The 27011-nt window shown below is 41.5% G+C and overlaps 1 protein-coding gene across 1 annotated transcript; it reads left to right on the forward strand.

Annotated features, from left to right (window-relative positions):
* The first annotated feature begins 442 nt into the window (after positions 1-442).
* On the forward strand, positions 443-26066 carry lamb2 (laminin, beta 2 (laminin S)). The gene is made up of 35 exons (XM_003962890.3): positions 443-540; positions 771-838; positions 6421-6590; positions 6670-6805; positions 7806-7879; positions 7980-8168; positions 8427-8490; positions 8662-8864; positions 8951-9071; positions 9363-9551; positions 10319-10498; positions 12847-12959; positions 13521-13600; positions 14454-14589; positions 14689-14847; positions 15050-15177; positions 15261-15393; positions 15508-15700; positions 15989-16132; positions 16440-16671; positions 16792-16946; positions 17841-18065; positions 18150-18367; positions 18483-18579; positions 18789-18970; positions 19055-19245; positions 19499-19683; positions 19794-20035; positions 20638-20841; positions 21106-21250; positions 21766-21973; positions 22779-22920; positions 23865-24041; positions 24137-24296; positions 25528-26066. The coding sequence occupies exons 2-35, from the start codon at positions 808-810 to the stop codon at positions 25662-25664; spliced, it is 5343 nt and encodes a 1780-aa protein (XP_003962939.3). The 5' UTR covers positions 443-540; positions 771-807; the 3' UTR covers positions 25665-26066.
* The last annotated feature ends 945 nt before the right edge of the window (positions 26067-27011 follow it).

Raw genomic sequence — 27011 nt, forward strand, 5'->3', positions numbered from 1 at the left:
TTTAGTGAAAATAGTGTCAGTCAATCAGGACATCTAAGGACATATCACAAAGTAGAAACAGAAAGCCTGGTAAACACAATCATATTTTTCAATTTCACATCATTTTTTCACGTTAGATAAAGAAGAACCAATAACAGAATTGCTACAGTCAGCGATAAATAGCACTGTGCTTGTGGAAACTGGTAAAACACCTGTTGAACAAGCCTGCCGCCATCCCAATATTGAACCTGAATGAACTCCATCCACTGGGGCGCGTTTTCTAGATCCCGTCCACACGGACGAGGGCTGGTCGGAAAACAGGCGATCAGCTGAAGGAGCATCTTAAATAAAAACGCCTAAAACTCCAAAACGGAGCCCCTGGAACAGGTGGCGGACCCGTTTCTGTGTGATGTCATAATCCATTCCGGGGTTTCCGTCTCACCAACGCGAGACTTCCAAAACGCGGCTCAGCCTCGCATCTGTGCGGTGGTTCCAGAGGAGCACCAACACAGGAAGGCTACGAACCGACCCATACTGGACATTTAGACCTGAAACTAAGCGGTGAGCGCGTCTTTCCGTCAGAATAATTGAATCCATTAGTTAGATTATAGAATAGAAAAAAAAACCCAAAACATTCTTAGAACTTTTAAAAAATAATTTAGGAAGATATTTAGTCCTGCTGGAAAGGGGCAGCGCAAAGTTGGCGTTTTTTTGTGCATATTTTCAACATTCTGCATCTTTTGGTGTGTCCGATTTGTGCTGGTCTCAGTTTAATGGGATTTGCACCACAGGTTGTCCTCAGCTCGGCTGCTCGATGTGCGCCTAGAGATGCCAAACTCGCTGTTTCTGCTCCTGTGCGGTGAGTGAACTTCAGAGGCCAATCCGCGCTTTATGCACCCCAACAAACCCTCAGAAGTGATCCAGTCAACTGGTATCTAATGGCTGTCTACAGGTCACCAGGATCATTTCGATTAGCCCCTGAAGTATGGAGCTTATAACTTATTGTGAAGTTGAAGATTCCTCCATTTCTTTCTTGAGCTTTGAAAAAACTGATTCAAGAATAAAAATAGTAATACTTCCACATGAGCGTAGAAGCCATTTTTTATGTTAAATGTGTCACTTGTGCACGAGTGTGCCTCAAATGTAATGAAGTGGTTCTTTTTCAGACAACTTGCAGTGTATTTTGACTTGATAAGTCAGGGTGGCTCGCTGGGGTCTTCCCCAGTTGTCTATGAGTCCGCTGACCTCTGTCTCAGAGTGGTATCAGTGCTCAAAGTTGTCTTTAACTCTACAGCAGAGTCTGAAAATAGCGACGCCCACCTCACACTTCCCGAAGCTTTTCTGATTATATTAGTTTTGCTTTTATTTTATACTTTATTCATTTTCCTTCACTGGCAGGATGAAATGTGCAGACATGACCTGGAGTGGATTACTGTATTCCTTAAGATTTATCCAGAGGTTTTTACATGTGATAACAGCAAATAGCATTCCTTTTTCCATAGTTTGTGTGTACATGTGTGTTTGTTTTAAGCGAAATAACCATCATTATGTAACAGTTGGTCAGTTAACTCTCATTTTGTAAGGGCTGGCAGTGGAAGTAAAATACCACATTCCCCAAGGCCCCCGTAGGCAACAGTATCTGGAAATGTGCAGATACCAGAACAATGGTGCTGTGAAACTTCCAGCAACGAACAGCAAAAGGGGAAGCTGGAAGAGCTTGTGGGGAGGAGGGAAGAGAGGGAGGGAAAGCCTTTAGGTAGGAGGGGTGGGAGTTAGAACACATAGAACCAGCTTCAATTTCTATGACAAATGAGCTGGTCTTTGTAATTATATATGCAGCTTGGTTAGAAGCTTGGTGTAAAACAGTAAAATGAAGCAAACCATCAATTCTAGGGTGTTAAAATATGGATACACCTAAATATTTTTGAGCAGAAGGGATTGGAAACTGTAGTAGAGCTCCAACTGACTAGCTTCAACTCTGACTGGACATCTCTGAAGTTCAACATTTGTTCTCAGAATCAATAATAATAGTAAATCTTATTATTGTCAGATTTATGACAAATATAGGCTTTCATTTGATTTTAAGATTGATTCAGGATTATCAACTTTTTTGAATCTCAAAATCCAAATCCAAAACTCAAAATTTGTGTTGACTTGTACAGGAGACCAATATTTTAAAAGAACCACTTTGATTAGATACAACGGAATCGAGGATAACTTGTGCATTCAAAGAAATATTTTACCAAACAAAACCCCTAAAAACATAATTATATTGATATCCAGGCAAGATGCTACAAATAATAGGGAATATGGTTCTGGAGGGACTCAATTATGCAACCAAATACACAATGTTTCCAGAAAACCAGCAAGAGATTTAGTTTCCAATAACCTGGAGAGCCTTGGTATCAAAGGGCCAGTCATTGGAAACCATCTTGTTTTTGTTCATTACTTTCAAGAGCTTTCATGCTTCATAAAAACATAATTCCCTTTACAGTACTGATATTTAAGGAACATGTCATCGCCTGGTAAAAGGTAAAAGCTACCACATTCACCCCTTTAGTAAAGAATGTTTCCTGTAATAGATAAATTGGATTGTAAATGGATTCTTTATTTTATTTTTGGGACAGCCACTACATTGTTACATTTGTCTTACGTTCCATCCTGGGATAAAGCTATCTTTACATCAGGAAGAAGGAAGACAGATTTCTAAATGACATCTTTTTCCTCATTATTTAAAAGCAACCCTCTTCTGCATTCTGCATGATGCACTCAGGCTTTGCTTTAAAAGAAATACAGATGGATGGTGTCAGAAAACAAGATTTTGTAAATTTTGGCATAGACCTGATGATGACAGTAGGCCAGAAACACAAGCCAGACTCATGGCTCAACTGCTGCAACCTCCCACATGTTCCCTTGATTCCTCTGAAGGTTGCCTGGAAGTGTAGCCACATTTCTTGTCTGCTACGCTCTGATTAGCAACTACAGGTCACACCGCTCACATAGGTCACTGGTAAAACAAAATGGCACTGTTCTCATTTAATTTATAATAACATTATGGGGATCCAGGAGCCAGGGAAAGATCAGATCTGAGGGAGGCTGAGCCTCACGGGAGGCTGTCTGTCAGTGTTATCTGGAGCTGCTACTGTGCAAGACAACACTGGTTGCTGTGGAAATTCTGCCTCACCACTGAGGAGACCTGCTTCCTCTATGTAGCTTCATAGCTTTCCCTTTTCCACATGTTCCCTCAATCATGTAAGGATTCAGATGTCTTCATAAAGGCGCTGGAATGTGACCGTCACCTCCAGTAGGAGCAACTGACTGTAACATGATGATCTAAAAGATAAAAATACTATTGTCAGTGTCTGGTCTTTCAGAGACTGGAAGGCCGTTAATTATAAACCCCCAGCTGGACAAAAGAATTGTTATAATAAGTGTTGCCTGGAGGAAGGGGCTAGCTAGGACTCTGCTTGATTTGATAGATTTGGAAATTACTAGCTTTGTTTACCACTCTCTTGGTCCTCATCTAAGCAGCCACAACAGAGTAAAATACACAGCTACAGCAGTAGCATCTGAAAATGTTACTGATGTGTTTACAGCAGTCTGGAGAGTCTCAGTTATTAAGGTAACCTTGCTCAAAGTTCCGTGTAGGCAATCAGCTAATATAAACAAGGCCCTACACATTCATTAGGGGACGGAAGGGAGGGTAAGTGGTGTGAGGGAGGTGAAAGTCAGGGCAGGGGGGTGGGGTGGAGAACAATTATGATACAATACACATTTAAAGGGAAGCTAAGCTAACGGCAGACGCTGAGTAATCAGGTTCTGAGGAAGAGAACGATCGGTGGTGTGAGCTGATCATCCATAAACCGACAAACATTCAAAATAAATAAGGGATGAAGAAGGAGGAGGAGATTCTAAACCTCCAGAAGGGACAATTAAGCTTAGTAACTGTTTTATTTAAGTATCTGGTAGAAGACATTGCAAAGCTGATAAAACAACCAGAGAGCCTATAATAGTTTTCACAGTATTTCAGTTACACTCTCATCTCGCTGGTAAAGATCCAACCTTTAAATGTGATAGATAGCATCTTTATTGAACACAAAGAGCTCTGTTTGAGACAGCCTGATAGTCACTGTTGTTGCATTTCCAGCTTTGATTCCAAATCATGAACTATCCATTCTTACACAGCAATCGGGACATCTGTGTTGTGGTTTTGCCTTTTCAGGTTCACCCTTTCCTTTGCTTTATTGTCTTCATAGTTTTGGTTTAAATCTGTCTTATTAGCAAATTCCCAGTGTTATTTTTCAGTTTGGTGTTATAGGGCACCTGCATTTTCTCAGTCCTGTCATCCTCACCTGAGGAGAGGGGGCGGTGCTCGCTTCTATCGTAAGAATGAAACTCAGAGTTTACTAGTATTCTGTTTTTGACAGTGGTGATGCATCTCAGGAAAAGCCTGTTGGTTTCATTAACCATAAGGATAATGTTGGTGGAGACACACACACACACACACACACGCATGTGTGCGTGCCCCCTCTGTTCGTACAGCTGTCATTCTGCATTCCTTTGGACCTTTCCATTTATGGCTGCAGAAGAAAGCCAGAAAAGGGATAATGTTTCACTCTATTATGGTGGTGCTCAACACTGCTACATTACATTTTAAAGGTAGGGTTTGAGTTGTGCATGTCAGGCTTAATATGTCTTCTCCGTTGGATAACATTTGTTTTCAAAGAGAGGACATGCTCTCCAAGAATTATCTGTTCAATTCCAAACTTTTTATAATTCTGGAGATAATTCAGTTTCAAGTTGCACTTTCCCTCACAGGCTGCATCTTACCAGCAGGGATGTTTTATTGATTTAAATCTGAATTATTAAATGTGTTAAGTGTCATGAAATATGCATGGATTAACCCCCACAGGTTCACCATGTTATTGTCATGACGGAAATGAACATATCGTAGATTTTTTTTAAAAGGTGCCAGGATCCAGAATTGAATCTGTTTATTTTTCCGGATTTACTTTTGCCTTTCTTGTGGTTTGTGTGTCACCTGTGTGGTTGCATCTCTTCCCTGTATATCTGCCTCCTCACCTGGCCCCACCTAGGCCTGGTATCTGGTGTCTCCCCGTACCTCGTGTAGATAAACTCTTTGTTCAACTGTCAGATTTCACCTGCCTATTATCCTGCTGTTTCCTTTATGTTTAAACTGTATCAGTTCTAAATCTTTATTTTGTTGGGGATATTTGATCTTAAATCTAATTTTGGCAGATTTGATTTGTTAGTGCTACAACCAGCATTGTTCCCCACCTTAAACAAAGCCTGTGCACTCACACCAGGGCCCTCAGTGGCTCAGCGCTCCCTTGCTAGCAGTCAAATCTAGCAACATTACTATGAAAATGATTGTATTGTTAATATGTAATTCTATTGAACTTACCACGTTCCTGCAGAAGTGTGATGTCAGCTCGAAAGACAGTATTTTCCTGCCTCATCAGAGTTAATGATGGCAATTATATCAGACAACATAATAAATGTGATATAACAGTTTGTAACGCCACAGGAAACAAATCTCAAAGCTGTTTTGTGCTGCCATTCAACTTCGACACTGCTTTTGAATTAACCATCATTGTCCTCAGTAGTCCCATCATTGTCTATTTTTGGGTCTTTGTGTCCATGGTGATTTTGTAATATTCCCAGCATGACCTCTGTCTAATCCTGGCCCCAGCAGTGAAGTTCAATCTGTAGTATTCCTCCATCTGTCTATTTATATGAGTGAACATTCAATTGACTAGACTTGTCCAACAACCTCTTTTAAAAAGAAAAAAAAAAAACATAGAATCAACAACTCTGTGGCTGCAATGTGGTCCGTATGTTTGCTGTGTAGTGAGATGAAAAATTGACCGCAGAATCCATTTTCTCTTTACTCCTTGCTCCAGTTTCCCAGGAACCACCAAGTCTCAGTGGTATGTAGGCGGAAAAAAGCACAGCAAGCTTTTGAGTAGAATGTTGACTTCTGCTGCTCATCCTGAACGTTTAGAGGGCTAATTTGAACTCCCACGCAGCATTCTACAACATTGATGCCACAGATACTGATTAATAGTCAGAAAAGAGACTAAAAACAGATAAGTGCGATCTAACTCATCATTTTGGTGCGCATTGAATTTCCAGTCTGAGAGCCCAATTCGCGGTGCACTAATATTATTTGGTCATTTGGATTGTTAGGATGATCATTTTTATTGTTCGACTCCAAGAATCATAGACTTTATTGTGGATTTGTCCTTCCAGGGAACTACTGTATTTAAATTTACAACCCATTTTGGACACTCAGCTGGAAGGCAGTGGTTTTCCCACAGCTCTCAAAATATACTAATCTAGTCTGTAAGACAGGCAGACAGACAGACAGACATGTGCACGCCCATGTTCTGATAATGATTTCCAGTTTGGCTTTGGCAGTTGTGGCTGCTGCTCTTGGCCAGGAGCCTGACCCCAGTCACGTTTGCGCCCATGGCAGCTGCTACCCAGCAACAGGAGATCTGCTTGTTGGTCGAGAGAAAAACCTGAAGGCCTCATCCACCTGTGGGCTGAGGAGGAAAGAGCGCTACTGCATCGTCAGTCATCTGCAGGTCGGGCTTTGTGAACGCGTGTTTACGTTTCAAATTTAGGTTTTAAACCAGTTTTCCACTGTTTCTCATCCTACTGCAGGATGAAAAGAAATGTTTTGATTGCGATTCGCGACGGCCATATGATCCGGTGTATAACACCATCAATCATCGGATAGAGAATGTCATCACCACCTTTAAACCTCACCGTAAAAACTCCTGGTGGCAGTCTGAAAATGGTAGGGATGCAATGACTAAACAGAGTCTACACCAACACACACACACACACACACACACACACACACACACAAAATAATCCCCCATCTATTGTCTATGTGTCTCACCGTCGGTCTCCGGTTGCCTTACCAGAGAAAATGGGGGATCCCATCCAGTATCTTATTTGCTTGGCTTTCTCTTGTTTCTTGTTCTCCTTGATGTTTCTATTGCTCAGGATTTCCATGTCTGTCCCTCCAGCCCTCTTCTGCACTTTGTGTACCCTCAGAATGTCCAGGTAGAATGTCCTCCCATGGATATCCCATGGATAGCGAAACAGTTCTAGTCCAAGGTGTACACTTTACTCAGGAAAACCAGGAATCAGCCATGTTTTGAAAAGAGCTTCCTTGTCTCTATATAATTTCTCTTTCTACTCCTTTGGCTAGTTTATTAATACCACTGGGATATGTGATGACGGACAGGGCTAAGCAACATGAAGCTAGTCTACCTGTATAAACCACCTTGTGGTTGCAGTGTTAATAAAGACTCAAAAAAGTAGTTAAGAATCGGTTTCGTCCATTCTTTTGTCCATTAATAAGTAATTTAACTGTATGTAAAAGTCAGTGTGATTTTAAAAACAATCAGAATGTAAAGCAGTCAGATAAAAAAGCTTTTATGCACAAAAAGTACAGAAAAATGGCTTTTATATCCAAACAAGAAAAAGTCCTAATTTATTTTATGATGTAGAGAAGTCCTTGGCGCGAAGTGTCATTTTGCCATAATTAAGGAGATGTTGTGTTTTCATACATGACAATCTGTGCTTATCTTTGCTAAGGCTGACTCCCTTTTCCGTGGAGGTATCAAATTCCAAGCCCAGCGGGATCGCTTGCCACATCACACGCAGCTGTTTTTAAAAATCACGATTGTGTCAGCGTTCATTTTCTCAAACATATCAGATATCTGCCTCATTTCTGCGGAACAGACAGCAGCATAACTTTCTTTCTGTGTTGTTGATTTCTCCCCCAGGAAAGTCGGAGGTTTTTATCCAGCTGAATCTGGATGCTGAGTTTCATTTTACTCACTTGATAATGACTTTCAAGGTGGGTGGATGATGTAGACCTACCAACTAACCAACACAAGTGATATACGACTGTTATATTTAAGTTTTTGCACCATTTGAACTAAAATCTTCCCTTGCAGACTTTCCGTCCAGCAGCTATGCTGATTGAACGTTCAGCAGATTTCGGCCGAACTTGGCAAATCTACCGTTACTTTTCCCATGACTGTTCCAGTAACTTTCCTGGAGTGTCCCAAGGTCCTTTGCGCAAAATAAATGATATCATCTGTGAGTCGCGCTACTCTGATATCGAACCATCAACAGAGGGAGAGGTGAGATATTGATTCAAGGTCATCCAGGTCAATATTCCAGTGTGCTCACTTTTATTCTGGACAGACTTATAATCATATGCACCAGTTATATTGGTATATTGGTGAAATAATTTCTAATTACAGTCCTGAGAATAATTAAAATTCCATTGCCAAAAATGATGTTGACCTAATTTTGGCTTTTTGCCACATGGCTTCACAATAAATCCTGTTATTTTATTATCGTAATGTATTTACTTTTGAAATTGTCTCCATATATAGTTAATTTACAAAGTCTTGGATCCGTCCATCACGATTAAAGATCCTTACAGCCCGACCATCCAAAGTAAGTTACAGTTAAAATCCAAAAAATAATAATTGTGACTCTGTATGTAGCAATTGGTTTTTACATAGATAGTTAGCTAAATGATATCTAATTAATGACCATGTATGGATACATTTCCATTCATACATTTTCTGTGCAACCTGACTCATGACACTAATATCTCGCCTACAGACCTGCTAAAGATCACCAACTTGAGGGTGAACTTCACAAGGCTTCACACACTGGGAGACAATTTACTTGACCCCAGACCAGAAATTAAAGAAAAGTATTATTATGCTATCTATGAGCTGGTTGTGCGTGGCAACTGCTTCTGCTATGGCCACGCCTCTGAGTGTGCTCCCATCAATGGCATCAGAGATGATATAGATGGAATGGTGAGTGGCAAGTCCAGCATCTCCACTGCCACTCTTTGATTTGTTTGAATCTTTGCCTTTCTTATTTTGGTTTTATCTATGCGAAGGTCCATGGCAGGTGTGTGTGCAACCATAACACCAAGGGTTTAAACTGTGAACAATGTGATGACTTCTACAATGACCTGCCCTGGATGCCAGCTGAAGGACACAATACTAATGCCTGCAGGAGTGAGTCCAGAGGAGGAAGTCCACAAGATTTTCCATGCCCTTCCACTTGTAGTTATTGAAGCAAAAATCAAACATCACAGTAATCTTTTGATTGTGTGATATGAGATCCATGCTTCCATTTTCAGATATTTTTATACAATTTATAAAACTTCAGATTTTTAAAGCACAATTAATCTTCTCCTTGATTGCAAATACCCCTAAATTGAGCAGTTTGAGTAATATGTATGCAGTGATTGGTGAGTTTATGTCGTGTTGGGGGTGAGTCTAATAGAAATCTGTGCTTTATACCAGAGTGTAACTGTAATGGCCACTCCAACATTTGCCACTTTGATATGGCTGTGTATTTGGCCTCTGGAAATATCAGTGGAGGAGTGTGTGACGACTGCCAGCACAACACCATGGGCTACCAGTGTGACATGTGCAAACCGTTCTACTATAAAGACCCTGCGAAGGATATCAGAGACCCTCACGTGTGCGTAGGTGAGCCTGCGCTTAGTTTTCCATTGATTTATTGTTTTTTCTGATGCATTTTTTTTATTTCTCTGCACTTCTGTTATTTAATGTTAAAGTTCATTTTAAACTTTTTAAACATTTTCAAAGACTGCGTAGTAATTGATAGCTGTTTGGACTGTAGAAGCACGACTCACAGCTACAATATGACACCCAGCTCTTAAATGATGGTCCTGAACAAGCTGCTTTAGGTCGTTATTTCTGCTAGCATGACCATTCAGGCAAAGCACATCTCGTTCCTGAAGACCTCCAGCTTTGCTCTTCTGGTGCCTCCATCACCCTCTGAAAAGGTGGTCTTAGCCTTGATGCCCACGGTGCCTTATCTGTGATCAGATGCCATTTGGTGCCCTGGTGTACTAGAGGATTCACAGCCTGGCACCGAAGCGGAAATACTCTGTGCTCAGGTCTTGAGCCAAACCGTTAAGCTAACAGCTGACCTTAGGGGACCTAACAGGACATGTGCTTTCTGTGTTTACATGTGGATTTTGGATATTTTATTTGTTGGTCTTCTGCTGTGTTTCCTATGTTGCTGGCTCTGTCCTGTCGCTGTTTGTCACCACCTGTGATTGGATTTAGGTCCAAACTCTCTTCCGATCCATAACATTGGCCTTAATCCTAAAATCAAAAATGAACACATTTTTGAAAGGACAAACATTCATGTCTTACCATAGCACACATCATAATGGGAGGTCATTGTTTTCAGGAACTCAACTCTTCTATACATTCGTGTCTTATAGCCTGTGACTGTGACCCCGATGGTTCCCAGAACGGAGGTATGTGCGACAGCCATACCGACACATCTCTGGGCTTGGTGGGTGGCCAATGCCGCTGCAAAGTTAATGTTGATGGACCACGCTGTGACAAGTGTAAGACGGGCTTTTTTGGTCTAAGTGCAGACAACCCCCAGGGCTGCCAACGTGAGTACCCAGGTTTACACCAAAGATAGGCTTGGTAGTTTCGACAAATTAATGCAATTAATGCCGATGACTCATAATGCCACATTTTCTGCACTGTTTTAATGTTGTATACCTAAGATCAAATCACTGAAAATGTAGCGGAGCTGTTTCTGTGTCTTTCCCGTGTCATGGTTCATCTAGATGTAGGCAAATTTTACAGGTTACATAAATATAGAAATGGAAGGGAAAAATGTGCCTTTGTGCTTTAATGAGTGAAAGTGACTTGAAATTTTGATCAAGCAGTCTTAGTATAGAGACAAACATAAGGGGAACAGTTAGAATTATCATAGTCTGCTCCGCTGTAACCTGTCATTCTCCCATAAGCCCAATTTCAGCCCCCTCCCCGATATTTAAGCCTCAGAGTGCATTTATTACTGATTGTTTCAGCCTCATGCCTAACTTTTCAGCATGATTTCTTAGATTAATTCCTCCAGCCCCGGCCTGTCTCACCCAAACCCTGTAAATTACTCTCTGCCTTCTCCTTGCCTGGTTCTTGTTTGCCTGATTCCCCTTTCTCAGGACTGTTTTTCCCTTTGGCTTAACAAGTAAGGATTACTCATCATTTAATCCCGATTGTGGATTTTGTTTATTTGGAATTTACTTCAACTCTCTGCTGCAAACCTACATGCAGTGCATTTTGGAACATTGTTCGATCAATTTTTCTATCAACAATGCAATTTGGCCCAACAATGCAATTGGGTCCAATTGGCGCATGCTGTGTACACAACTGGAAACCATCCATCTGGAAACCATCTATCTATTGGGTCCAGGTCTGTGTCATTCTGCCATCCACACCGCCTTTAGGTGTCCCAGTTGGACGCGAGTCCTAGGCACGTCACCACCAAAAGGCTGTACTCCCCATTTGCCCTAGAGAGAATGTCTGTGAAAACATACGTACTGTATATTAATGAGTCTTTGGCTACAGGGATCATTCATCATTTGCTAAGTCAGCAAATGGCATTGAGGTCAAAAGTGCTAAAACAGGCCCTTTCTTCGAAATTGACTTGATACCAATGGGTTCAATTAACTCGATGTGTCCTCTTCCAATGCTATTGTTGGCCCACTCTGGAGAAAGGCACCTGGGAGTTTGTCATGACCCCTTCTGTCTGTTGCCCACACAAACCATCCTATCAGGCTCCGTCAGCTCCTTTCTGTCCCTGTTCACCCATGATCCCATATCTCCCGGGACTGTGTTACTGGCTTTCCTCTTTCCAGTTACAAAACCTTCATCTTGGGTGTGGTGGACCATTTCACTAAGATGGCCCACTTCGTGTCCTTGCCTAAGCTCCCTACCACCAAAGTGACCGGACAGCTGGTCTTCTTTTGAGTGTTTCCCTCAATGGACTTTTGGTACATGTGGTCTCTGTCTGGGGACTTCAGTTCGCATCATTATTTTGGAAGGAGTGGCCAGTGGCTAGCAGTGGCCTGATCCGGTTTCCCCCCACAGTCCAACAGTATCCTTCTTCCTGGTCACAACAGCTGCTGTGGTAGAATGCTCAAACCATCATAACCAGTTTTGCCACAGACCTTTCGCCTTTCCAGTGTAAAATCCCGGGTCCTGGCTGCTCCGCCGCCTCGCCTGGTTCAGCTTACACCAGCAGGGAAGGGCATTCCAGTATCTGCTGGACTGAGACAGCTATGAGTGGGAGGAAAGGTCCTGGGTACCAGCTCGTCACATCTTTGACCCAGCTCTCAATGCCAAGTTTGAGCAGGGACATCCTGATCAGTCTGTAGAGGTCAAATCTGCGAGATTGGATATGCCTCGTGCCCAATCGTCCAGCACTATTTTTCAGATTGATCCTTTCTTCTTGCCCCTGCCTGCTACTCTTCCTGCCAGTCTTGCCCCAGCCCTGATATATTACTTTATTACTTCTGTTCCAACTAGTTTTGCCTGCATCTTGCCTGGTTCATGCCTGCTTAATGACCTTTCACCAGGACTGTTTTTCCCTTTGGATTTAGAAGTAGGGATTACTGTACCACCGCTTGCTCCCACTGTGGATTTTATGCTTTTGAGCATCTTCACTGTCTCCTGCGGACCTGCTGACTGTACAATAGTTTTCTGTCAAGTACCTGTGTTGTTTGCATGTTGCAATTGGCTCCGGTTTCGACTTGTTATAGTAATAACAATGTATTAAATAATTTGAAAATTGGGCTAAATGTGGCTTTAAACATATTGTGCACATCTTTGTTTGCAACTGGTCCTTTGCTTAGTTAGATTTCTATTAATAACTGTAAAAATCAAATATAAATCTTAGTTTACAATTACCTATATGTATTTATGAACCCTGAATTCTGCCTTGTGTTGCCAGCTTGTCAGTGTGACCGAATGGGAACTGTGCTGGGTAATTCCCAGTGTGACCCAGTCAGCGGAGACTGCTTCTGCAAGCGCCTTGTCACTGGACGCAGTTGCGACAAGTGTTTGGTAAGGTCAGGTGGAAATGCTCATCTTTGGTCAAAGAATTCCTGGTGTTTTCCCGTTCACTCAAATTATCTGCAATGATTGACATGCCTGCTTCTATCATATTATTGCCTGTCACTATTATTCCATTTAACCTTTACATTTAACCTTTTGCTTTGTAATTTCATCCAAGTTTATTCATTCCTGTTTTGGTTTTTTGCTCAGCTGTTTCCAACTCGAAAGGAATGAGCTTGTGGTAAAACTTAGTCTGCTACAAATAGTAGGAATGTGAACTCCTGCCTGGGCCCTGGGCCTAAATTTAACTCAGCAATTTAAGACTTATCCAGTTGGTGTGGATTACACCACACCTAAAATGGTCAGGGCCTGGACTTTGTCCAAAGTGGATCCATGAGGTCCCATAGAGCCTTATTTTAGTAATTATAATGTGATTTCATTCTTAAATGGATTTAAGCTAACTAGCGTACTCATACAGACTGCTGCATGAGCTTTGTCTTGAGTCTTGAGCATAGATTAGTTCTTTTGTGTTTATTATTCTTCCTTTCCTGTTCACTTCTGCATTTCTAGCCAGAACACTGGGCGCTGAGTCATGATCTGAATGGCTGCAGAGCCTGTGACTGTGACGTCGGAGGAGCATTGGACAACCTGTAAGTGCAACCTAAAATTACAAAATGATTTTTAATAAATGACACTCAGACTTGTCGCTAATACATCAACCCCCCATTTGAAGCTTTGGCATTTGAGCTTTGACCAAGAAGATGCAGTGAGCAAGTCTAGAGAGATGAATAGTTAACATAGACATGTTTAGAAAAGGGGTATTACTTAAGATTCCCAACCTGCAACATGAAAAAGAAAATAAACAGGATCAAGCGCAACTAAAGGTAGAGTTAAAAGAAATAAAAGGACCGTTTATTCTCAATGATATATGAACATGTATATCAAATGCAGTAAGATCACACACTAAAACAGCTGCAAAAAAGAACAAATAAACCATATTTATAATAATAAGGTCACATCTCCAGAGTCCACAGTTTGGACATCCATGAGATGCCCTAAAACTTCCTATCAGATAGTTTGTAATGAGTAAGACATCAAATTAGGTTTATAATCCAGAAACCAAGTACAGTATTTACAAATACGTTTGACATGGCACCTTATCAAACTACAGTGAATTAGCCTTATATAGGCTTTGATAGGTTTAGTTTGTGCCTTTAATGTTCACCTGTTCATCTTCTAAGATAACCACTCCTGTTAAAGACTTGCTTTATCTATGTTCATTGTGCGAATATTGATATCTATTATTGCGTAAGCTGTTATTGTTTAGCTTGGTAAATGAGACAGATCGGTGATTCCGTTCTTTCCCTTTATTGCCGTCAAATGAACAATTTTAAAACTTGCTCTTCTCTTTTTATTAAAAAATGGAAACCTATTCAAGAATAAAAGTGAAATGATATGATAGAGAGGGTAACATTGGGTTAATAAAACTGTTTTGTCTTGTAGTTGCTCAAAGGAGACTGGGCAGTGTCGCTGCCGCAGTCACATGACTGGACGTCAGTGTTCACAGGTAGATTCAGGATATTTCTTCATGGCCCTGGATTACTTTCTTTACGAGGCTGAGCTGGCCAAAATGGGCCAGGTAAGTTTGAATTCTTATTGGTACTTTATCAATACTTTATTCGAGTAATACATCCAATAACTTAAAAATAGTAATAAACATTTTTTCTGTTCTTTTCAGAGCTGTACAGTGGAGACGAGGGAGCACCAGGCAGGTCGTCTTGCCACGTGGACAGGTGTCGGGTTTGCTCGGGTGCCCGAAGGCGGAACCCTGGACTTTCACATCTCTAACATTCCCTACTCCATGGAATATGACCTACTGATCCGCTATGAGTCACAGGTCTGTATAGTGGATGCGTATGTTCATGTTCTCATCAAGCAGTTAAATAAACCATTGACATTTTTAGAAATGAAGTCGTCTGTGTAGCAGCAGCAGCAGCGTTCATGACTTGACTTGACAGTGTTCTTGTCCTTTGATGAAACTGTTACAATGAACAAGGTCTAAAAGTTCAGTTTGAAAAGTTTGAGTTGATTCTTCACAGATGCCGCGAGACTGGGAAGAAGTGAGGATCACAGTGATCCGGCCAGGGCCGATTCCTACCAGCAGCCCCTGTGGAAACACCATCCCAGATGATGACAGACTCACTGTCCTTTTGCCTTCTGGAACCAGGTTAGTAGCTCAAGCAAGTCCTGACGATATGCTCGTTGAATGATAAATGGTATTGAATGTTGCTGTTGGTGTACTCGGTCCAGGTTTATGGTCCCCTCTCACCCAGTATGTCTTGAGAGGGGTGTGACTTACACCCTTCGCTTTGAGTTCACACGCTATCAGGATGTGAACAGCGTTCTCAACGGAGCAGCCAATGCTATCCTATTTGTGGACTCTGTAAGATCAATTCATTCTGTCAGGAAATGCCCACCTCCGTTCTCACAGAGATCATCCTCTGCAATAAATTTCTCTCTTTTTTTCTCCTAATTTCTCCCACATTGATCTGTTCAGATTTCCTTGATACCACGACACTCCAGCATGGAGATGTTCAATGCAGGGGATCCAACAGCTAACAGCAGAAAGCAGAACTATGAGCGCTATCGCTGCCATGACAGTGCAAAGACTGTGAGCCGCAACCTGATGAGCAACACCTGCAGCAAGCTGATCAGCAGCATGTCCGCTATCATCCATGATGGGGCACTGCGTGAGTGTCTTTGACTGGCATTTAGTTGAACTAATTGCAGGGTTACGTGACCTTGCATTCTTCATTAGTATGAATCAGCAAGAACTGTCATTAAATGGTACCAGTGGGGGATGCAATTCAATCTTTATTAAGGCCGTCTCACAACATCTTCCGTATTAACCCATTACCTGCTGAGCAATTCTAGCTGGAACACATATTTGACTGTAGATATTCACCACTGGCTACACAAAATGTACATTGAAAGATATGTGCTTATTTCAGAGGCCTCGTGTGTGCTTTTTATTGCAGCTTGTAACTGCGACCCACAAGGATCGAGCAGCTCTGTGTGCGATGTTCGTGGGGGCCAGTGTCACTGCAGACCCAACGTGATTGGCCGACGCTGTGACCAGTGCGCCTGGGGAACTTATGGCTTTGGACCGTCAGGCTGTACAGGTGAACAACCTAGTCTTTATATCTTACCTAAAATCCACCCTGATGAATGAAATTATAATTTTTGCTGAGCTGATCTATACTAAAGGATAGAGGACACAACTGTCCTCACAGGTATTTAATGGTTAGTTATTTAAATGGAAAATTGACATAACTTTAGTTAGCATGTTTCCATTGTCTATGCTGCTATGCCACCCAGACCAAATCCAGTATAAACCCTTGTTAACTCACTTTATTACATCCTTGTGCACTATAGTTCTGTATATTATTTTAATATGTTCTTGCCTTTTTTCCTTTATCTGGCGTCCAGCCTGTGGCTGCAGCTTGGAAGGATCCGTGACTCGACTTTGTGACAGGTACACAGGCCAGTGCCAGTGTCATCCAGGAGCATTTGGCAGGTATTGTGATGCATGCAAGGCAGGTCACTGGGGTTTCCCTACCTGCCGTCCATGCCAATGTAATGGACACACTGATGAGTGTGACCAGAGGACCGGAGCCTGTATCAGGTGCAGGGACAACACTGGAGGGGACAAGTGTGAAAGGTGATATTTGAAGCTTAGGACAAATAATTCAGATTCAAGCATTTTTTTAAAGTCCCAGAGATGTTGCCTGTATTAGAAAATAAACAAGAAAAATCTAAACTATGATCAATCTTTCTTTAGGTGTGCTGATGGCTACTATGGAAATCCAGCTTCTGGACTTTGCCATCCATGTCCTTGTCCCGATGGGCCCAACAGTGGACGTCACTTTGCTGCAACTTGTTACCAGGACATCCAAAGCAGACAAATCATCTGCAACTGCAATCAGGGTTACATAGGTGCACTTTTATGTTTGTCCTTATTTTTGGGGAATTTTGAAATCCCTTATTCATAATAATGAGACTAATGAAATTGCATTTAGGTTTGTTTTTAAAGAGAATTCTACAGTGATTTTGAGAACACATCTAAGAGCTACATTTTAAAGCACAAATACAAGAACAAAACTGGAAGATCTGCTAATTTGATAATATTTTTGGACGTTCATTCACTACGCAGACCATGACATGGTTTATGGTTTATAACCCATGTCGTGGTTTATAAAGGCATGTGTTGCCGAGACATACTGAAGGAAGGCAAAGCAGGAGGAGAAGGTGGGAAGTGTTCAGGACGAGTGATGAGAACATACATGTTAAGGCTGAGTGAACAAAAACAAATGATGAAATGAAACAAAAACAGATTCATAATCACAAGCCAGGAATCCATAAAAGGTTTTATTCAAGGCTTTTTAAAGATACAGAACATTGGAATCATTATGAAACCACAGGTGGAACACCAAACTGGCCAAGCATGGGACAGTAAACCGAAGTTTAATACCGCAGGAGCTTAAAGAGATGCAGGAGTGGGAGTGGAGCTGGTAGCCTGCCCAGCCCGCACAGACAGGGAAGCTAGACAATAAACGAAAGGGCAGGGAAATGCAAGCAAAAACAAAAGGGTTAAAGACAAACATTGAGGAAGACTAAAAAAGCTCCCTGGACATTCTCAATTTGAAATGGCGCTGAGTGGGTATTAACGTTGTACTTAAACAAAAAGCAGTACTTAGTAGCGATAATGGGCCTTGAGACATAATCAAAAAACATCGCTGGTTAAAAGCAATCTTTCCCGGATTTATTTGAAATAAAACCCTTACCGTAAGATGTGGCAATCATAAATTTGTGTATTTCTACCTGCTTTAGGGGCTCGATGTGGGGGATGTGCTCCAGGTTACCATGGTAACCCATCTCAGCCTTCTGGGCGCTGCCAACCATGCCAGTGCAATAATAACATCGACATGACCGACATGGCTGCTTGTGACAGACGCACTGGCGAGTGCAGGAAGTGCCTGTACAACAGCGAAGGCCCCACATGCGGCATCTGCAAGAGCGGCTATTTTGGAGATGCTTCCCAACGCAATTGCAGGAGTAAGAAACGTGCTCAAACACGCAAACGAAATACAAAACCTAATATAAATATATATATTTTTTGGTTCATTTTATCCCCTTCAGAGTGCGTTTGTAATTTTTTGGGTACCGACCGCAGCCAATGTATGGACAACGAGGACTGTGTGTGCCAACGTGCCACAGGGCAATGCCAGTGTCTACAAAATGTCATAGGTCTGACATGTGACCACTGTGCCCCTAACCACTGGAACCTGGCCGGTGGCAGGGGCTGTGAGCCCTGTGGCTGTGATCCAAACAACTCAGTCTCGTCCTCATGTAATGAGGTAAGCATCGTTTACTGTGGCCCCGGAGCTTTAAACACACCTTCCTTCACATAGACATGAAAAGAAATACCGGTAAAGTGTATTTTGCCTCAGTTTGGTGTCTCCTATGGTGCAGTTCACTGGGCAGTGTCAATGTCGTAGTGGCTTTGGAGGAAAGACCTGCACTGACTGTGAGGAAAACTACTGGGGAGACCCAAGGACACAGTGTAGAGGTAAAACAAAACCAAAAGTCACTATCTGAGAAGAAGAGGGGATAGTTGTCAGGATCACCTTACTGCTTTCACAAATGCATATACATTTTTATATGGCATGTGAATCTTGTTTTAAAAAGGCGTTATATCAAAAAGGCCTCAAATGTGTTGTTGAGCTGTTGTCAATCATCTGACCATATTCCTACCGTTCGTACCTCTTCTCCTTGCAGCCTGTGACTGTGACCCGCGGGGCATCGACACCACACAGTGCAACCGCGTGACCGGCCACTGTGTTTGCCTGCAAGGGGTGTCAGGTGTCCGTTGTGACCAGTGTGCCAGAGGGTTCTCTGGCCATTTTCCCAACTGTCAACCCTGTCACCAATGTTTCGGGGACTGGGATCGCATTGTACAGGTGTACTTTTGTTTGAGTTACAAAGTCCTCCAAATTTAGATCAAGTGTTAGCCACTAAATATCATCATGTTGTGTCATCACCAGGACTTAGCAGGGCGTACCAAGGCTCTAGCACAGCGTGCTCATGAGATTCAGAACACTGGACTCACTGGGGCCTATGAGAAGTTTTTCAGAAATCTAGAAGACAAATTAGCACAGGCTCAGGGCATTGTGAATGTGCGCAATGCCACTGCTTCAGCTGTTGCTATTCTAATGGAACTTATTGAAGATCTTAGGTACAAATGCATTTACTAATGGAATCTCTAAATTTATACTTAATGCTTCATTTTATTTTTTCATCTGCTTTCTCTTGCACAAGTTATCTGTATAGAAATGCTCATATTCTTATTAAAAAAAAACAGCTTGGACATTTAGGACTGCAAACCACACGATCAAGTAGATATAAAGTCAAATTGGATTGAATGCAATTGACATTTCATCAAAATTATGATTTATATTGTCTGAAATCTCCTCTTTTTTACACTCTAGAGCACAAATTAGTGAGGCAACTGACACCCTGAACCATCTGGAAGGAGACCTGACTATGGTCCAAGACAGTAACTCTGAGGCAAGCAAAGAGCTGAGCGCTCTGGAGAGAGAGGCCAGAGAACTCAATCTAACATCTGAACAGCTACATTCCCAACTGGATATCCTCAAAAATTCTAACTTCCTTGGTGAGGATGGATCAAATTTTTGCCATTTCGAATAGCGTCCTTTGTTTCAGAACATGTTTTTAACGGGTTTTATGTAGGCTGTGTAATACATGAAAGTATTCTTTCTACAGGTGCGTTTGACAGCATACTTAGCTCCTATAACCGGTCGCGTGATGCGGAGAGGTGCGCTAATGAATCAGTAATCACTAAGTCCAGCATAGTGGTCCAGTCCGCAAACACTCGGTATCGCACCCAGCGGCTTATGACCCTGAAGAAGGATGACTTCAATCAAAAGAATGCCGCAAACAAGCGCACACTGGGAGACTTCAGAAACAGACTGCAGGGCCTGGACATGAAGAAAGTCAATGAAAAAGTTGGTCCCTCTTTAAACTCTGTAACCCATTAGTTTGAATACAGTTCAAAAAACATTGTCCACATGTTAAAAGAATAGCCTGAAAATAGCTAATTTACCCATGTGGTTTAGTTAAGTTTAATTACTCTATGGAGAAAGAGTGGTTGTGTTCAAAATTACCCAAATCACCTGACCTGTAATGAATTTTACTACTAAATGACTAAAATAAATCTAGTTGAATAAACTTGAAGGCAGGTGTATGTCCAAATGAACATATTTCTATTAATATCTATTATATATGTATATAATATATATGTGTATATGAAATTTTCCTGTTATTTTGACAACACATTCAACAATCATCCATTTCATGACAAAACCCACGTGATCTATATTTACAATTTAACTGAGCTAGTGACACATATACGACTACAGAGACTGTTTTTGTCTGATATATATATATATATATATCATGTGTGTGCGTATATATATGTGTATGTATGTGTATATACTGTATGTGTGTGTATATATGTGTATGTACGCATATATGTATATATATGCGTGTGTGTGTGTGTGTGTGTGTATGTAGAATTTATGGAAATGATACTGTAATTGTCCCACAGATTTGTGGCACTCCAAATGATGCTCCCTGTGGGGAGAGTCCGTGTGGAGGTGCCGGTTGCCGTGATGATGATGGAAACCCTCATTGTGGAGGCCTAAATTGTAATGGCGCCGTAGCAGCGGCAGACAATGCCTTGGAGAGAGGAAAACATGCCGAGAAGGAACTTAACAAAGCCATGCGAGAGGTTGAAGGACTCTATATCAAGGTATGGATGAATATTATTACATTTTAGAATTTTGAGGAGAGATCCTTCTTTGACTTAACATAGAGCTAGTTTAGTTGTTCGATCTGGGTGATCAGGCATTCGATGACCTGTTCTGAAGACATGGTCAACATGTAAAGAAACAGAATGAGAAATTTCTGGAATATCTGTCTGTGTGCCTTATTATATGATCTATCTATGATGCAGAAGATTATCCTTCTTTCAGTTATTTTGCTTCTGATTCTTAATTTGTATGAATTTTCTCAGGTGGTGGAAGTCAAGAGCAAGGCAGAGGAAGCCAAGGGCAAAGCTCAAGCAGCGCTGGACAAAGCCACTGCAACCAAGAAAAACATCGAGCGCTCCAACAAAGACCTGAGAGATTTGATCAAACAAATCAGGGATTTTCTCACCCGTGAGTCGTAAAATTTTAAATATATAATCTGTAACACTTGCTTTGTGTGTTTGAGTTTACAGGTTACATCCACAGGTCACATCCTGGGTGTTGAGGACCTGCTGGAGGTTATAGCAGATGAGTCACCTCAGCAAATCTAATCTGAGCCCCGAAGGGAGAGCTCAGAAATTTTGCAGGGAATCTATTTGTTTCAGTCACTTGTATCCAAGCTATTTTTAGTCACTGCCCGCAGGCCAGGACCAAAGGTTAGGATGGGGATGTAGATCGGCTGGTAAATTCAGAGCTTTGCCTTCCGGCTCTTCTTTACCATGAGAGACTGGTGCCGCCTCCTGCCCTGTCCGAGACATGCGCCTATAAGATTAATGACACGATCACAACGTTGATCATCAAACTGCCAGCTAGCTTGCCCTGATGCCAGGTGCACAGTACCTTTAGGCAATGGTAACATAGGCAGGAATATTCATTCATGATCTTAATAAATTGAATATTTTGCTGTTGATTTTTCTATTCTGCAGAAGAGGAGGCAGATCCAGACAGTATTGAAGTAGTAGCAAACCGTGTGTTGGAGCTCTCCATACCTGCCTCCTCCCTTCAGATCAAACATCTTGCAGATGAAATCAAGGGAAAAGTCCAGAGCCTTTCCAACGTGGATGCTATCTTACAGAAGACAAAGGATGACGTCCGCAAGGCAGAACAACTCTTACTGAATGCCAAGACTGTAAGGTAGATACCACAGACAAGTGACACTGTATATGAAGCTATTTCTTATACAAATATGTATGTACTTTTTTCACGCATATATACCAGATGCCCAAACAGCCTCACCTGATAAGCTCTATTTTAAATTCCTCTCAGATGTCTGAATTCCTTGGCCTATCTCAAAGGCTGAGGAAACCTACTCTGGCGGCCTCTATCTGCGGTCTTGATCATTTGGTCATTACCCAAAGCTAATAAGCATATATGAGAGTAGCTTAATTGAACACACAGCCTCACTTTACACCACAGTTGTCTCCTCACCAGAACAGACCAGGCCACCATCAGCAGAAGTAAATACTGCCCTCGCTCGTGAACAAGTTCCTGACCCCTAAAATACAGCGGATGTGGTTGTGGTGCATCTCCCTGCTGAAGCAACGGTGGAGCTGATTCGTTTCCATTCAAATCAATACATGTGTGTGTACACCAGCTATCTTCCAATCCAACTCCAGCCCACCTCCTCTGCTCTGAAGCCCTCCAAAACACATTTTGCCAGGTAGCGGAGCATATCGCAGGAAACTGGCGTAGAGCCGGACGTGCGGGACAGGAAGTCGGGATTGAAGACAGCCTAAAACATCTGGAAATTTTTCAAAATAAAAAACCCGCATTTAGAGTGGATATTTTCAACGGTGCTAAAATGATCCACACTCATGATATTAACACTCATTAGATATAAACGTCATTCGGACCAGTAACTCCTCTCCAACAGAGTGGACAGCCTTTCAAACTGTCTTTTAAAGTTCTTTGCTGCTATTAATTCTAATTTGCTGTCTAGGCATCACGCTGAGAAAGTGAAGGCCACAACAGAGGCGGTGAAAGAGGCCTTGTTGAATTGTAAGACTGCCCAAGCATCAGCAGAAAAGGCCATTCTAACAGCAAAAGTTGACATTATGGACACTGAAACCCGACTAGCACAAGTAAGCTTTTGCTAGAAAAAGAAATATATTTTAGAATAAAATTGAAGGTCATCCTTCAGTCAAAAATACAATTTAATGTTGTACTTTGATCATGAGAAAATGAGTTTTTCTTGTGTTTTTGTGTCTGCCTTCTTTTGAAATTAACCCATATGGTAGATTTTCAGTTATGTAAGAGGAGTTATAAGTTAAGAGCAGTTTCTTTTCTACTAAATTTTAAGGTTTTCAATGTTAATTTCCTTGAACAAAAACTAGCTATATTAAAGTTATCACTAATTAATGACAACAAAACGAATTATTACTTAAAAATAAAGGTAAAGAGTTCATTTGTTTCTGAGGATATGCAACAACAGAGCAATTAACATGAACATGAACAGCTGTGATTAAAGTCAAATACTAATGAAATAAAATGGTTAAATCATTAAAAATAAGTGAAAGTACAGCAACAGCTGTTGATAGCTATCGGATCTCCAGATTTAGTTCAAATATTTTGGAAGTTGTGCTTTTCCAATCATGCCTTCAGGTCATGTTCAGTGTAAGGCCATGTGGTCGCAGCCTCGAGACCTGATTGACTATTACAACCGACCATGTCAGTTCACTTACAGTACACATTTACAAATGCATAAAAAGAAAAATTAGTTTTCTGAGTATGTTTAGGCCAGCAGAGACGGCCTAGCTGGTCCTGATGGACCACTGCTGGTGTATTGTTTCTGTAGCTGTAGATCTTAAACAGGTTGTGCAGGTTATGACAAGGTGGATTATAATTTAGTGCTCAGATTACTGAATCAGATTTAGACATCAATTTCCCTTCACTGAATAAAAGAAGTCGGTTTGCAAGTCCAATTTTAAGACTCTGGCACCTGTCATATTGAATACCTTTAATTTAGCAAAGTTAAACCTTTTCCATAATAATCCCAAATTCTTTGCCCGATTCGTTTATTTTTCAGATTGAGTCAGCGACCTCAAACAGTGAGAACGATCTAAATGTTGCCATTCGCCATCTGGAAACACTGGGGAGAGACATTAATGCCCTGAAGACCAAATGTGCCAACAACAGCATGGCAGCAGCGCGAGCTGAGGAAACGGCCACAATGGCACGAGACAAGGCTAACGAAGCCAAGCAGGTACATACCTGAACTGCAGATGCATATACAGATATTTCTGAGGTAAATAGATACAGAACTATTTGGTAAGGCATATCCTGTGTTTTGATGATTAGATTCTAGATGGGCAGCTGACAGATAAGTACCATGAGGTACAGCAGCGAGTTGGTACAAAGGTGAAAGCGCTAATGGATGCTAAGAAGAGGGCAGAGAGTCTCAGAAATGAGGCTACAAACCTGCTCAAAGACGCCCAGCATAAGCTCCAGATGCTGACAGGTTTGTATAGTACTATTTAATGTATTTGGTTTTATTGTGTGTCCACTGTCGTGGAATTTTAGCCGTTTGGAGACGTAAACGATGAATCTAAGTTACTGCGTAGGAGATGGTTTATTCAGTCAGTCGGTCAGGATACATGCGCGGATGCATGCAGAGAGATCTCTCCTAAGCGTACACAGTTCTGATCTTATATAGCTGTGTATATAGCTATACCTGTACCCATATACCCTAACCCTAACCCTATACCTAAATTTCCATTCCAACCCTTCCTTTTGCACTCAATTTATATTTCACAATCAAATTCCATTTCACCACCATAGGAACTTTTTTCATGAACAGATGACTCCAAATTTTTGATTAAAAAAGCACCTAATGGGAGGACTGTTGATATTCCCTGGACTTTTTGAGGGCCAGGGCTGTTTGTGAAGACCGCAGATTGGTATTTTGAAACTTTGCTTTCAAAATAAAAGTATTTATGACAAGAAGACAAATGATGAGGTCCAGACTGTTGTGTCTTAGTGGAAGAAGAAAATAATTATGGAAGAATAGCTCAATAAAGTGGAGGAGCTCTAAGAAATTTGTGAAAAGCTGAAGAATCTTCCAAATATAAACTTGATTTGAATAATCTACTATTCTAAAATACTAATGGATCAATTTCTGCTTACATCCCCCCATCCCCCCCCCCCACAACCCCCCCACCCCCCCTATATAATGCACTAATTAGGAATTTTGCAAAGGTCAAGTGAGGATCACTATCCTGTGTTTTGTGCCCGCAATGAACCAAGCAAATATATCATCATCCTTTTGCGGCTGCACATAGGAATCTAGACATAATATTACTTAATCATGAATCATGAAATTAATTATTATGGGCATAACATCGCTGAATCAGCACCAAATTTAATTAATTATTCATCAATATAATGCCATTTAAAACATGTTGTCTTTGTACCTGGAGGCACCTTTGAAGAGTCCAGACCGCACTCCCAATACAGTTAGTGGGGATTAGTTAGCGGCAGCTCCAGACTTGTACAAATGATCTGCATAGCACTTTGGTTGGAAACAATTCCTGCTCCAGATAATGCACCTGGATTTCACCCTGGGGGACCCTGGGTGAAAGCATTGTCTACCTGTAAGATAGGAAACCTCAGCAGCTCTGGACACCTCTGCATGAGGTCACTTAGCATTGTGAAACTATTTTGAACTATTTTGAAATATTTGGCCCATACAGAACTGGAGAAGAGCTATGAGGAAAACCAGAGGAAGATGGAGGGGAAAGCTCATCAGCTGGATGGCTTGGAGGACAAGATGAAGTCCATCCTCAATGACATCAACAAACAAATCCAGATCTACAATACATGCCAGTAACTCGTCACTTTTTGTCAAAAGAATGTAGGCTAACCATTGTTTTGATAAGCAAAGTAACTCTTATGTAACTTATTAAACTGGAAATTACTCTTTAAAAGGTAAAATTTCTATTTGGAACATCTGTCATAAACATATTTTGATAAATCATTGGATGGCCTTTTAATAAACGTAAGGACTTTCAATTATTATTACTATTACTGGATTATTGTTATCAGCTCTGAGTGTTAAGGTAAACCCAAAAGTTCTGTTATCACTATAGTCAAAATATGTAAGAAGGTGATCTTCAGCCATGTGTGCTGTGCAGTTTTACTGTTTGTATTCAATATGATGATGTCATTTACAAATTCAAACTCAGCATGGGAACTTTTCTGGGAAAAATAAACAACTTTACACTTTGATTTTATTTTCTGTGGTTTTGATACTAAATTAATACTATTTAGGGAAAGGGGGGGGAGTATTTTGAAGCTGATGGATGTATGAATGTTGGATGGATGGATGATGGATGGATGGATCATTGTTTGATCATGTTCACAGGGTGAGTCAGGGCCCATCTCAGGAGTTATGGGCTGTAGCTGGATCCTGCCTTATTCCAAATCCTTTGCTTATCACTACAGTTTAGAAAGGTATGAATCTTTTGCATTGCAGGAACATTATATTCACTCAGGTGTGGGGATTTACAGAAAATCCCAGATCCACTTGATCATCTACATCAAAATATAGCCTTCTGATATTCACTGACTTTACTAGCAATGAAAGCCAAAACTGGTAATATAAAGATTATATCACTAAGCTCACGTTAACCAGAGCACCTTAGGTGTTCTCATATGGATGCGCTGTTAGTGGCGCTGCCAGTTCTGGTGAGAGACCTCTGATTGAAGTATGTAGATCATGCGCAGTCATCAACCAATGAACCGTGTCAAACATTGGATCCAGCCCTCCCTCACACTGAGGTGTGTCTGAGAAGGAAAAATGAGATCGAGAAAGAAGACAGCCTCACATTTGGCAAAATGAAGGAAATAAGTATTTTATTATTTTCCACATTTTAAACATCCCAGGTCATATTTATGCTTTGCCATCTTGGGTCTTCCTGACACAAAGTGAGTGTCAAATGGCCAGCGCCTCAGAGGCTGCACACGTCTAATCCTCACCTTTAAAGTAAGTTCATCCATCCATCCATTCTCTACCGCTTATCCGGGTCGGGTCGCGGGGGCAGCAGCCTAAGGAGAGAAGCCCAGACTTCCCTCTCCCCAGCCACCTCCTCCAGCTCATCCGGAGGGATCCCCAGGCGTTCCCAGGCCAGCCGAGAGACATAGTCTCTCCAACGTGTCCTGGGTCTTCCCGGGGGTC

The sequence above is a fragment of the Takifugu rubripes genome, chromosome 3 (genome assembly GCF_901000725.2).
Source record: "Takifugu rubripes chromosome 3, fTakRub1.2, whole genome shotgun sequence".
Taxonomy (NCBI): Eukaryota; Metazoa; Chordata; class Actinopteri; order Tetraodontiformes; family Tetraodontidae; genus Takifugu; species Takifugu rubripes.